Here is a 13,900-nt window from a genome sequence, read left to right as displayed (position 1 = left end):
GCGGTCTTTGAACCTTCCCCAGCATCGCCTAATCATAGACGTTGCAACAAGGTGGAACTCAACACTGCACATGCTTCAGAGACTGTGCGAACAGAGGCGTGCTGTTATTTATTTGTGGGAGGATACACGGGCAGGCAGTAGGATGGCAGACATGGAGTTGTCAGGTGTGCAGTGGTCTAAGATACAAGACATGTGTCAAGTCCTTCAGTGTTTTGAGGAATGCACACGGCTGGTTAGTGCAGACAACGCCGTAATAAGCATGAGCATCCCCCTAATGCGTCTGCTGATGCAAAGTTTGACGCACATAAAGGAGCAGGCGTCTGCACCAGAGGAAGAGGAAAGCCTTGATGACAGTCAGCCATTGTCTGGTCAGGGCAGTGTACAGGACGAGGTAGCGGGCGAAGAGGAGGTGGAGGACGAGGAGGATGATGGGGATGAGTATATTTTTAATGCCGAACCTTTCCCGGGGGCACAGGAAATTGGTTGCGTGTCACGGCCGGGTTCTGGTTTTTTGAGGGACACAAGTGACGTAGATTTGCCTGCAACTGCCCCTCAACCAATCACAACCGGAGATTTGACAACTGGAACTTTGGCCCACATGGCGGATTATGCCTTACGTATCCTAAAAAGGGACACACGCATTACGAAAATGATGAACGATGACGATTACTGGTTGGCCTGCCTCCTTGATCCACGCTATAAAGGCAAATTGCAAAATATTATGCCACATGAGAACTTGGAACTAATATTAGCAACCAAACAATCAACTCTTGTTGACCGTTTGCTTCAGGCATTCCCAGCACACAGCGCACGTGATCGTTCTCACACGAGCTCCAGGGGGCAGCAGACTAGGAGTGTTAGGGGTGCACACATCAGAAGTGGCGTTGGACAGAGGGGTTTTCTGACCAGGTTGTGGAGTGATTTTGCTATGACCGCAGACAGGACAGGTACTGCTGCATCAATTGAAAGTGACAGGAGACAACATTTGTCCAGTATGGTTACTAACTATTTTTCATCCCTTATCGATGTTCTCCCTCAACCGTCATTCCCATTTGATTACTGGGCCTCCAAATTAGACACCTGGCCAGAATTGGCAGAATATGCATTGCAGGAGCTTGCTTGCCCGGCAGCAAGTGTCCTATCAGAAAGAGTATTCAGTGCTGCAGGTTCAATATTAACCGAAAAAAGGACTCGTCTGGCTACCCAAAATGTTGACGATCTAACATTCATTAAAATGAACCACAACTGGATTTCGAAATCTTTTGCCCCACCTTGCCCGGCCGACACCTAGCTTTCCTATGAAAAGCTCTTGCCTGTGAATTACTTTTCTAATGTCTAATTTGCTGCAGCTGATTGTACAGCATACGACATGTTTACACCTCCCTAAATGGCAAAACTCCCCACACGGGGCCGTGGTATCGCGACTTGGCGCAAGCACCCGTGAGACTGCTGTTTGTCTGAAGAGGTGGGTGTGCTCGCTTTTGGTTGACGGCATTGCTACTGGGTCCCTCATAGTACAATGTAGTGTCTCTGGCGGTGGTGGTGCGCACCCAACGTCAGACACACCGTTGTAACATGAGGGGCCCTGGGGCGGTCCCGCCGGCCTCAAGAGAGTTCCCCCCTACCCCAGCTCAAAATGTGCTCTACCACGTCCAAAATTATGTCGCACAGCTCCACCAATCTTTAGTCTATTCGCTGACATCATTCAATGTCTGGCACTGACAATACAAATTTGTAGACATCTATGATGCAACTTAAAGTAGTCTGTGTCTGTGTCCTATATTGGCACCATTAAATAGTTACTGCCAAATTACTATGTCAGAAACTCAGTAGATGAGCCCACCCCTGTACCTAAGTATGCCACCTTTTTTTTTGTTGTGGTTGTTTTGCGAGACATTAACATCTATTTATATTTTGGGAGTACTGGGACAGACACTCCTTGCACTACTCCTCCACTCACCACCAAGCTGCCTGTGTATCCATGTAACCGCTGTAAAGCTGCCATGAGCCTATTGTTTGTTATTTTAGGCCTTTGATAGCCTGTCTGCGGTCCCTACTTTAAATACTCCTCCACTGACCACCAAGCTGCCTGCCCGTGTATCCATGTAACCGCTGTAAAACTGCCATAAGCCTATTGTTTGTTATTTTAGGCCTTTGATAGCCTGTCTGCGGTCCCTACTTTAAATACTCCTCCACTGACCAGACCACTGCTGCCCGTGTACCCCTGGAACCAATTATAAAGTGCCTACAGCCAGCCCATTTTCTTATGTTAGGCCTTTGAAGCCTGTCTGCGGTCCCTACTTTAAATACTCCTCCACTGACCACCAAGCTGCCTGCCCGTGTATCCATGTAACCGCTGTAAAACTGCCATGAGCCTATTGTTTGTTATTTTAGGCCTTTGAAGCCTGTCTGCGGTCCCTCCTTCCACTAGTCCTCCACTGACCAGACCACTGCTGCCCGTGTACCCCTGGAACCAATTATAAAGTGCCTACAGCCAGCCCATTTTCTTATGTTAGGCCTTTGAAGCCTGTCTGCGGTCCCTACTTTAAATACTCCTCCACTGACCACCAAGCTGCCTGCCCGTGTATCCATGTAACCGCTGTAAAACTGCCATGAGCCTATTGTTTGTTATGTTAGGCCTTTGATAGCCTGTCTGCGGTCCCTACTTTAAATACTCCTCCACTCACCACCACCAAGCTGCCTGCCCGTGTATCCATGTAACCGCTGTAAAACTGCCATGAGCCTATTGTTTGTTATTTTAGGCCTTTGATAGCCTGTCTGCGGTCCCTACTTTAAATACTCCTCCACTCACCACCAAGCTGCCTGCCCGTGTATCCATGTAACCGCTGTAAAACTGCCATAAGCCTATTGTTTGTTATTTTAGGCCTTTGATAGCCTGTCTGCGGTCCCTACTTTAAATACTCCTCCACTCACCACCAAGCTGCCTGCCCGTGTATCCATGTAACCGCTGTAAAACTGCCATAAGCCTATTGTTTGTTATTTTAGGCCTTTGATAGCCTGTCTGCGGTCCCTACTTTAAATACTCCTCCACTGACCAGACCACTGCTGCCCGTGTACCCCTGGAACCAATTATAAAGTGCCTACAGCCAGCCCATTTTCTTATGTTAGGCCTTTGAAGCCTGTCTGCGGTCCCTACTTTAAATACTCCTCCACTCACCACCAAGCTGCCTGCCCGTGTATCCATGTAACCGCTGTAAAACTGCCATAAGCCTATTGTTTGTTATTTTAGGCCTTTGATAGCCTGTCTGCGGTCCCTACTTTAAATACTCCTCCACTGACCACCAAGCTGCCTGCCCGTGTATCCATGTAACCGCTGTAAAACTGCCATAAGCCTATTGTTTGTTATTTTAGGCCTTTGATAGCCTGTCTGCGGTCCCTACTTTAAATACTCCTCCACTCACCACCACCAAGCTGCCTGCCCGTGTATCCATGTAACCGCTGTAAAACTGCCATGAGCCTATTGTTTGTTATTTTAGGCCTTTGATAGCCTGTCTGCGGTCCCTACTTTAAAAACTCCTCCACTCACCACCACCAAGTTGCCTGCCCGTGTATCCATGTAACCGCTGTAAAACTGCCATGAGCCTATTGTTTGTTATGTTAGGCCTTTGATAGCCTGTCTGCGGTCCCTACTTTAAATACTCCTCCACTCACCACCAAGCTGCCTGCCCGTGTATCCATGTAACCGCTGTAAAACTGCCATAAGCCTATTGTTTGTTATTTTAGGCCTTTGATAGCCTGTCTGCGGTCCCTACTTTAAATACTCCTCCACTGACCAGACCACTGCTGCCCGTGTACCCCTGGAACCAATTATAAAGTGCCTACAGCCAGCCCATTTTCTTATGTTAGGCCTTTGAAGCCTGTCTGCGGTCCCTACTTTAAATACTCCTCCACTGACCACCAAGCTGCCTGCCCGTGTATCCATGTAACCGCTGTAAAACTGCCATGAGCCTATTGTTTGTTATTTTAGGCCTTTGAAGCCTGTCTGCGGTCCCTCCTTCCACTAGTCCTCCACTGACCAGACCACTGCTGCCCGTGTACCCCTGGAACCAATTATAAAGTGCCTACAGCCAGCCCATTTTCTTATGTTAGGCCTTTGAAGCCTGTCTGCGGTCCCTACTTTAAATACTCCTCCACTGACCACCAAGCTGCCTGCCCGTGTATCCATGTAACCGCTGTAAAACTGCCATGAGCCTATTGTTTGTTATGTTAGGCCTTTGATAGCCTGTCTGCGGTCCCTACTTTAAATACTCCTCCACTCACCACCACCAAGCTGCCTGCCCGTGTATCCATGTAACCGCTGTAAAACTGCCATGAGCCTATTGTTTGTTATTTTAGGCCTTTGATAGCCTGTCTGCGGTCCCTACTTTAAATACTCCTCCACTCACCACCACCAAGTTGCCTGCCCGTGTATCCATGTAACCGCTGTAAAACTGCCATGAGCCTATTGTTTGTTATGTTAGGCCTTTGATAGCCTGTCTGCGGTCCCTACTTTAAATACTCCTCCACTCACCACCAAGCTGCCTGCCCGTGTATCCATGTAACCGCTGTAAAACTGCCATAAGCCTATTGTTTGTTATTTTAGGCCTTTGATAGCCTGTCTGCGGTCCCTACTTTAAATACTCCTCCACTGACCAGACCACTGCTGCCCGTGTACCCCTGGAACCAATTATAAAGTGCCTACAGCCAGCTCATTTTCTTATGTTAGGCCTTTGAAGCCTGTCTGCGGTCCCTACTTTAAATACTCCTCCACTGACCACCAAGCTGCCTGCCCGTGTATCCATGTAACCGCTGTAAAACTGCAATGAGCCTATTGTTTGTTATTTTAGGCCTTTGATAGCCTGTCTGCGGCCCCTACTTGCAATACTCCTCCACTGACCACAATGCTGCCTGGAGTGCCTGCCTGTGTATCCATGTAACCGATGTAAAACTGCCATGACTGCCTACTGTTTGTTATTTTAGGCCTTTGATAGCCTGTCTGCAGCCCCTACTTGCAATACTCCTCCACTGACCACACCAATGCTGCCCGTGTACCCCTGGAACCTATTTAAAAGTTCATAGAGCCTAGTTATATATTTTATTTACTATTAATAAGGCCATGATGGACTACGCTGTACCACGCTACAAGCTAACCAGTCGACACTTCTTTTGCGAGAAAAGCCATCCCAACCCTCCACCAGCATGTAGAAGACCGCATTGTCCATGCACTCTGGCAATCTGTGAGTACAAAGGTGCACCTGACAACAGACGCATGGACCTGTAGGCATGGCCACGGAAGATTACGTGTCCATTACGGCGCAATGGGTTAATGTGGTGGATGCATGGTCCACAGGGGACAGCCTACTAAGTCTGTCTGCAGTCCCTAATTCAAATTGTCCTCCACTGTCTAAATCGGAGCTTCCACCTTCTGGCTTTCGGCCTATAGTATCAGAAATTAAACTGCATTTGGCCTTCAACTTTGGTTAGGGCCTACTAACGGCTTCTGCCCCTCCCTGGTGTTGCCCTCAACTAAATAAAGCTGAGCTTCAACCTTCTGCTCCAAATTACCATTTTGAAAAATGCAATAGGCTTTTCCGGCCTACTAAAGGTGTCTGTCTGTGTGCCCCTGCCTGGTGTTGTCCTCAACTAAATAAAGCTGATCTTCAACCTTCCGGCTCTCATTAAGTGGTTTTAAAAAAAAAAATGGTGGTTAGGGCCTACTAACGGCTTCTGCCCCTCCCTGGTGTTGTCCTCAACTAAATAAAGCTGAGCTTCAACCTTCCGGCTCTCATTAAGTGGTTTTAAAAAAAAAAAATGGTGGTTAGGGCCTACTAACGGCTTCTGCCCCTCCCTGGTGTTGCCCTCAACTAAATAAAGCTGAGCTTCAACCTTCTGCTCCAAATTACCATTTTGAAAAATGCAATAGGCTTTTCCGGCCTACTAAAGGTGTCTGTCTGTGTGCCCCTGCCTGGTGTTGCCCTCAACTAAATAAAGCTGAGCTTCAACCTTCTGCTCCAAATTACCATTTTGAAAAATGCAATAGGCTTTTCCGGCCTACTAAAGGTGTCTGTCTGTGTGCCCCTGCCTGGTGTTGCCCTCAACTAAATAAAGCTGAGCTTCAACCTTCTGCTCCAAATTACCATTTTGAAAAATGCAATAGGCTTTTCCGGCCTACTAAAGGTGTCTGTCTGTGTGCCCCTGCCTGGTGTTGTCCTCAACTAAATAAAGCTGAGCTTCAACCTTCCGGCTCTCATTAAGTGGTTTTAAAAAAAAAAATGGTGGTTAGGGCCTACTAACGGCTTCTGCCCCTCCCTGGTGTTGTCCTCAACTAAATAAAGCTGAGCTTCAACCTTCCGGCTCTCATTAAGTGGTTTTAAAAAAAAAAATGGTGGTTAGGGCCTACTAACGGCTTCTGCCCCTCCCTGGTGTTGTCCTCAACTAAATAAAGCTGAGCTTCAACCTTCCGGCTCTCATTAAGTGGTTTTAAAAAAAAAAAATGGTGGTTAGGGCCTACTAACGGCTTCTGCCCCTCCCTGGTGTTGCCCTCAACTAAATAAAGCTGAGCTTCAACCTTCTGCTCCAAATTACCATTTTGAAAAATGCAATAGGCTTTTCCGGCCTACTAAAGGTGTCTGTCTGTGTGCCCCTGCCTGGTGTTGTCCTCAACTAAATAAAGCTGAGCTTCAACCTTCTGCTCCAAATTACCATTTTAAAAAATGCAATAGGCTTTTCCGGCCTACTAAAGGTGTCTGTCTGTGTGCCCCTGCCTGGTGTTGCCCTCAACTAAATAAAGCTGAGCTTCAACCTTCTGCTCCAAATTACCATTTTGAAAAATGCAATAGGCTTTTCCGGCCTACTAAAGGTGTCTGTCTGTGTGCCCCTGCCTGGTGTTGTCCTCAACTAAATAAAGCTGAGCTTCAACCTTCCGGCTCTCATTAAGTGGTTTTAAAAAAAAAAATGGTGGTTAGGGCCTACTAACGGCTTCTGCCCCTCCCTGGTGTTGTCCTCAACTAAATAAAGCTGAGCTTCAACCTTCCGGCTCTCATTAAGTGGTTTTAAAAAAAAAAATGGTGGTTAGGGCCTACTAACGGCTTCTGCCCCTCCCTGGTGTTGTCCTCAACTAAATAAAGCTGAGCTTCAACCTTCCGGCTCTCATTAAGTGGTTTTAAAAAAAAAAAATGGTGGTTAGGGCCTACTAACGGCTTCTGCCCCTCCCTGGTGTTGCCCTCAACTAAATAAAGCTGAGCTTCAACCTTCTGCTCCAAATTACCATTTTGAAAAATGCAATAGGCTTTTCCGGCCTACTAAAGGTGTCTGTCTGTGTGCCCCTGCCTGGTGTTGTCCTCAACTAAATAAAGCTGAGCTTCAACCTTCTGCTCCAAATTACCATTTTAAAAAATGCAATAGGCTTTTCCGGCCTACTAAAGGTGTCTGTCTGTGTGCCCCTGCCTGGTGTTGCCCTCAACTAAATAAAGCTGAGCTTCAACCTTCTGCTCCAAATTACCATTTTGAAAAATGCAATAGGCTTTTCCGGCCTACTAAAGGTGTCTGTCTGTGTGCCCCTGCCTGGTGTTGTCCTCAACTAAATAAAGCTGAGCTTCAACCTTCCGGCTCTCATTAAGTGGTTTTAAAAAAAAAAATGGTGGTTAGGGCCTACTAACGGCTTCTGCCCCTCCCTGGTGTTGTCCTCAACTAAATAAAGCTGAGCTTCAACCTTCCGGCTCTCATTAAGTGGTTTTAAAAAAAAAAATGGTGGTTAGGGCCTACTAACGGCTTCTGCCCCTCCCTGGTGTTGTCCTCAACTAAATAAAGCTGAGCTTCAACCTTCCGGCTCTCATTAAGTGGTTTTTAAAAAAAAAAATGGTGGTTAGGGCCTACTAACGGCTTCTGCCCCTCCCTGGTGTTGCCCTCAACTAAATAAAGCTGAGCTTCAACCTTCTGCTCCAAATTACCATTTTGAAAAATGCAATAGGCTTTTCCGGCCTACTAAAGGTGTCTGTCTGTGTGCCCCTGCCTGGTGTTGTCCTCAACTAAATAAAGCTGAGCTTCAACCTTCTGCTCCAAATTACCATTTTAAAAAATGCAATAGGCTTTTCCGGCCTACTAAAGGTGTCTGTCTGTGTGCCCCTGCCTGGTGTTGCCCTCAACTAAATAAAGCTGAGCTTCAACCTTCTGCTCCAAATTACCATTTTGAAAAATGCAATAGGCTTTTCCGGCCTACTAAAGGTGTCTGTCTGTGTGCCCCTGCCTGGTGTTGTCCTCAACTAAATAAAGCTGAGCTTCAACCTTCCGGTTCTCATTAAGTGGTTTTTAAAAAAAAAAATGGTGGTTAGGGCCTACTAACGGCTTCTGCCCCTCCCTGGTGTTGCCCTCAACTAAATAAAGCTGAGCTTCAACCTTCTGCTCCAAATTACCATTTTAAAAAATGCAATAGGCTTTTCCGGCCTACTAAAGGTGTCTGTCTGTGTGCCCCTGCCTGGTGTTGTCCTCAACTAAATAAAGCTGAGCTTCAACCTTCTGCTCCAAATTACCATTTTAAAAAATGCAATAGGCTTTTCCGGCCTACTAAAGGTGTCTGTCTGTGTGCCCCTGCCTGGTGTTGTCCTCAACTAAATAAAGCTGAGCTTCAACCTTCTGCTCCAAATTACCATTTTAAAAAATGCAATAGGCTTTTCCGGCCTACTAAAGGTGTCTGTCTGTGTGCCCCTGCCTGGTGTTGTCCTCAACTAAATAAAGCTGAGCTTCAACCTTCTGCTCCAAATTACCATTTTGAAAAATGCAATAGGCTTTTCCGGCCTACTAAAGGTGTCTGTCTGTGTGCCCCTGCCTGGTGTTGCCCTCAACTAAATAAAGCTGAGCTTCAACCTTCTGCTCCAAATTACCATTTTGAAAAATGCAATAGGCTTTTCCGGCCTACTAAAGGTGTCTGTCTGTGTGCCCCTGCCTGGTGTTGTCCTCAACTAAATAAAGCTGAGCTTCAACCTTCCGGCTCTCATTAAGTGGTTTTAAAAAAAAAAATGGTGGTTAGGGCCTACTAACGGCTTCTGCCCCTCCCTGGTGTTGTCCTCAACTAAATAAAGCTGAGCTTCAACCTTCCGGCTCTCATTAAGTGGTTTTAAAAAAAAAAATGGTGGTTAGGGCCTACTAACGGCTTCTGCCCCTCCCTGGTGTTGCCCTCAACTAAATAAAGCTGAGCTTCAACCTTCTGCTCCAAATTACCATTTTGAAAAATGCAATAGGCTTTTCCGGCCTACTAAAGGTGTCTGTCTGTGTGCCCCTGCCTGGTGTTGCCCTCAACTAAATAAAGCTGAGCTTCAACCTTCTGCTCCAAATTACCATTTTGAAAAATGCAATAGGCTTTTCCGGCCTACTAAAGGTGTCTGTCTGTGTGCCCCTGCCTGGTGTTGTCCTCAACTAAATAAAGCTGAGCTTCAACCTTCCGGCTCTCATTAAGTGGTTTTAAAAAAAAAAAATGGTGGTTAGGGCCTACTAACGGCTTCTGCCCCTCCCTGGTGTTGCCCTCAACTAAATAAAGCTGAGCTTCAACCTTCTGCTCCAAATTACCATTTTGAAAAATGCAATAGGCTTTTCCGGCCTACTAAAGGTGTCTGTCTGTGTGCCCCTGCCTGGTGTTGTCCTCAACTAAATAAAGCTGAGCTTCAACCTTCTGCTCCAAATTACCATTTTAAAAAATGCAATAGGCTTTTCCGGCCTACTAAAGGTGTCTGTCTGTGTGCCCCTGCCTGGTGTTGCCCTCAACTAAATAAAGCTGAGCTTCAACCTTCTGCTCCAAATTACCATTTTGAAAAATGCAATAGGCTTTTCCGGCCTACTAAAGGTGTCTGCCCCTCCCTGGTGTTGTCCTCAACTGAACAAAGCTGAGCTTCCACATTCTGGCTTTCGCCCTATACTATCAGATATTAAACTGCATTTGGCCTACTAGTGTGGTTAGGCCCTTGAAACAGTGTCTGCTGCTCTTGGGTTTGCTACTCCACTGAACAAAGCAATGCCGCCTGTTTAGTCCTGTTACCAATTTTGAACTGCATGTAGCCTACTTTATTCTTTGGCCCTATATCTGTTTCCTCCTCATCCTGCCCATTGCCCAGCCACTGCTAAATGAGTCTGCTGGTACATTGACCTAGACCACTACATTCCCCTTGTACTCTACACAGCCAGAATCTGTCCCTGCTGAAAGTAAGGTTCCCCTTCCCGCATGTTATACCACCTTACACAGGGACAAAGAGGAAGGTGCAGATGAAAGTGCAGGTACCTTCATCAGGTGGGGGGGCATACTCGTTGGCGACGTCACTGGCACAGGGCCCCTCAGAGTACGCAAAAGTGTCGCTGCTGGTGGGAGGCGCCCCCGCCATGCAAACACACCGCCGTACTTTGAGGGGCCCTGTGCCAGTGGCAATGCGAACGAGTGGGCCCCCCCTGCTTGCTCAGGATCACAGCACTTGCAACGTTTAAATACTTACCTTTCCCTGCAACACCGCCGTGACGTAGTCCGCATTTCCTGGGCCCACGAAAAACTTGAGCCAGCCCTACTCCCCCCACAACTTTCCCCCAATTCCCTATGCCCAACTATTATTATACAGTTAATTAAGATTGGCAAGCTTCAGAAACAAGAATGGATGTTTTTGGCATTAAAATGGGCACTGTAGGTGTTTTCCTGGCCTCCACTCACTGCCGACTATGCTTCCCCATTGACTTGCATTGGGTTTCGTGTTTCGGTCGATCCCCGACTTTTAGCAATAATCGGCCGACTGCACTCGACTCGACTCTGGACAAAATCGGGTTTCCCAAAACCCTACTCGATCTTAAAAAAATGAAAGTCGCTCAACCCTAGTGGCGAGCACATTCGCTCATCATCACTAGTCATTATGAATAGAGGGGGACCAATGGGAGCTATAATATCAACAGTTGTAAATAGTATAGATCTTGCGCTATCTGCTTGGTATAGAGGTGTTTTTGCAATTTTTCTGTAAAAAAAAAAAAAACAGGAAGAAAGAATTTAAAAAAGTCCCAGTTCATGGTGTGAAAAGTGCTAGGTTTATTTATTTGTTTGGCAGATTGGTTCACATACTTTTGTCAAATGTGTCAAAGAACCTCATTTGTATATGTTTAGATATATTTTCTATATATATATTTGTATTGCAGATACGCCATATATGTAACTGTTTATTAATTTACTACTATAGGTAGTAATATTTGTCATATGCATTATGTGCCTTAGCACCCAGCCACTTACCCCGTAATTTTACGTGTTCTGTCACTTTGTTGCTTCCATTTTTCAATAATACTATTCAAAGTTGATTGTGAAAAGGGAACAAATTTCACAAACTGACTTGTTGCGTCCTATTACAGGACCACACTGGAATTCAGTGAGCTCTTTAAGAACAAGCCATCCTTTCACGAATGTTTGTAAAGGCAGTGTACATGGCTAGGGGTTGGATTTTATACATTTGGGGCAATTGGACTGAATGAAAAATCTGAATTCAATGATTAAGTGGTGTCTAACAATACTTCTATCCATGTATAAAGTATATTTAAATCTTTCCAGTACATAGTAATAGGTTACAGTATACATACGTTTACAGAACAGTTCAAAAGGAGACCACTGAAATTTAGAACATGTGACTGTATCGACTGTCCCAGGGACACGTTCATAGCCTTGTTTACATTTGTACTTCAGTTGGGTGCCTTCAAGGAAAATTGATTGGGTAGTAGGTACCTCTAGTTCCGCAAATGAGAAGTGAGTAGGAAACGTACAAATACCTTTAAAGAGAAATAGTAATTCATATGTGATTGTACGGCAATCAATAACAATCAACATTACCAAACTAAGATAACTCAAATAACACTGATAGTTGCTTCATGGATACTTGCCATCTTAGGTTTAACCTCTTAACGCTATGTGATGTACATATACGTCATGAGGGGATGTCACTTTGTGCTCCATGACTGATATGTACGTCATACCGTGAGGTCATCTGCAGGTGCCCAACAAAGCCAAGCTGCTGCTGATCTAGTGTCAATAATGACATAAAAAGTGAGCAAAACATTTCATGTACACAAAAACTGGAAACAGTGCAAAGTAAAACCCACAAAAAGTAAGCTATCACATAGCTTTTTCTATTGGGAAAATAAAAAAGCAGTGGGGTTCAAAATATGGTAAATCCCCCTGAAAAATTACTTATTTTTTCAGTTGATTTTTGGAGGTAAAAAGAATAAGACATAGAAAAAATTTGTTATTGTCATTACCGTATGGATCTTCAATCTAGAGTTAATATCTAAATGAAACTGTCTAAAAGAGTGTTTCCAAAAAATGTTACAATTGATATTTCTTTTGTACATTTGATGTCTCAAAAAGTGTTGCAAGTACGCACCAGAAAATGGTACCACTATATCTTGTCATGCAAAATATAAGCCTTCATAATTCTTCATTGTTATAAAATTCTAAAAAATGATGGCTCTAAGAAAATGGCAACTCAAAAGCAAATGATTTTTCGCCAGTGAACTTTTTGTAAAAGTAATAAAACATAAATAAAACTATATAAATTTGGCATCACAGTGACTCACAAAATGTGAATATGGAGAAATGTAAAATGGGAAAATACAACCATAGGATTGCTGTGATTTTTTTCGATTTCTCACCATATAAAGTTATTAAAAAATAGTTAATAAGTTACATGTACCCCAAAATACTTACCAAGACACTTTGGCAGCTCAGGATCCCATTTACTACTCTGATTACATTTTACAGTATCAGATCCAATCAATTTATATTGTTTCTTGCACCGAAATCTCACAACTGAATTTATAGAGTATGGGCCCACATAGCCAGACAATTTGACCGCATTGTCCACATTTGGATCAGGACACTGAACAGCTAACAATAAAAAGAAACACATCATAGTGAAACCTGGAGCACTCTGTAGTTTTGAACTTATCATATATCTACTTATCATCATCAACCACAAAATATACCTATGAACTACATACAAGAAAGATATGTCAGCCAATTGTGTCCACTAAAAGGGTAAGATGCTTAAAACCCTACAATTTGGGATACAAAAAATCATAAGTGTATCATGTAAGTATGTAAGACTAGACTTCTAACTCTATGTAATAATTCTTATCAGGGCCCTACGTGAATTCATGCTGCCCTAGACAATCTAAATGGTCATGCATGTCTGATTTTGAACTGCAGACCCTTTGTTATCTGAGGGTATGTGCACACGTTGCAGATTTGCCTGCGGATTTTTCTGCACTAAATCCGCAGCTCTTGGCAGAAAATGCAGGTGCATTTTTGATGCGTTTTTGATGCGTTTTTTGCATGTTTTTGGTGTTTTTTGATGCGTTTTTGTATGCATTTTTGAAAGCTAAATAAAGATGTATTATTGAGCAAAAAAAAAAAAATTGTGATGTCATTTCTTGTCCAACCTCCTCTTTTACATTTGTCCAACCCACACCCCATTACACACAGATAGACAGATTGATAGATAGAAAGATAGATATAGATAGATAGATAAATCTATAGATATATGAATAGATAGATCTATGTATCTATCTATAGATATATGTATGGATAGATATATCTGTGGATAGATGTAGATAGATATATGGATAGTTAGGCTACTTTCACACATCAGTTTTTTTCCGTCAGGCAGGACCCGGCAAATTTGTGAAAAAACGGATAGGTTGCAAATAGTGAAAAACTGATGCAACTGATCCTTTTTTTCCATTTGAATGGAAAAATACATGAAAAACCAGATTCGGGGGCCGGATTCATCATTTCACATCTCAGTTTCATACGTTTTTTCACCAGATCAGTCACTGGGCGTTTTTTCGACGGACAGAAAAAATGTTCCTCTGTAAGTTTTCTCCATCCGCCGGAAAC

The 13,900-nt window shown here is 44.3% G+C and overlaps 1 protein-coding gene across 1 annotated transcript in view; it reads right to left on the bottom strand.

Annotated features, from left to right (window-relative positions):
- LOC143815681 (sushi, von Willebrand factor type A, EGF and pentraxin domain-containing protein 1-like) overlaps nt 1–13,900 on the bottom strand; it is a 493,353-nt gene that overhangs the window by 424,334 nt on the left and 55,119 nt on the right. Inside the window, exons 2-3 of the mRNA XM_077295192.1 lie at nt 12,710–12,889; nt 11,590–11,775 (exon numbers count right to left, since the gene is read on the bottom strand). Coding sequence (XP_077151307.1) covers nt 11,590–11,775; nt 12,710–12,889 — 366 coding nt within the window. The remainder of the gene's footprint in view (nt 1–11,589; nt 11,776–12,709; nt 12,890–13,900) is intronic.

The sequence above is a fragment of the Ranitomeya variabilis genome, chromosome 3, assembly GCF_051348905.1.
Source record: "Ranitomeya variabilis isolate aRanVar5 chromosome 3, aRanVar5.hap1, whole genome shotgun sequence".
Classification (NCBI taxonomy): Eukaryota; Metazoa; Chordata; class Amphibia; order Anura; family Dendrobatidae; genus Ranitomeya; species Ranitomeya variabilis.
The sequence above is the reverse complement of the archived record's forward strand: the minus strand, read 5'-3'. Positions and strand labels throughout refer to the sequence as shown.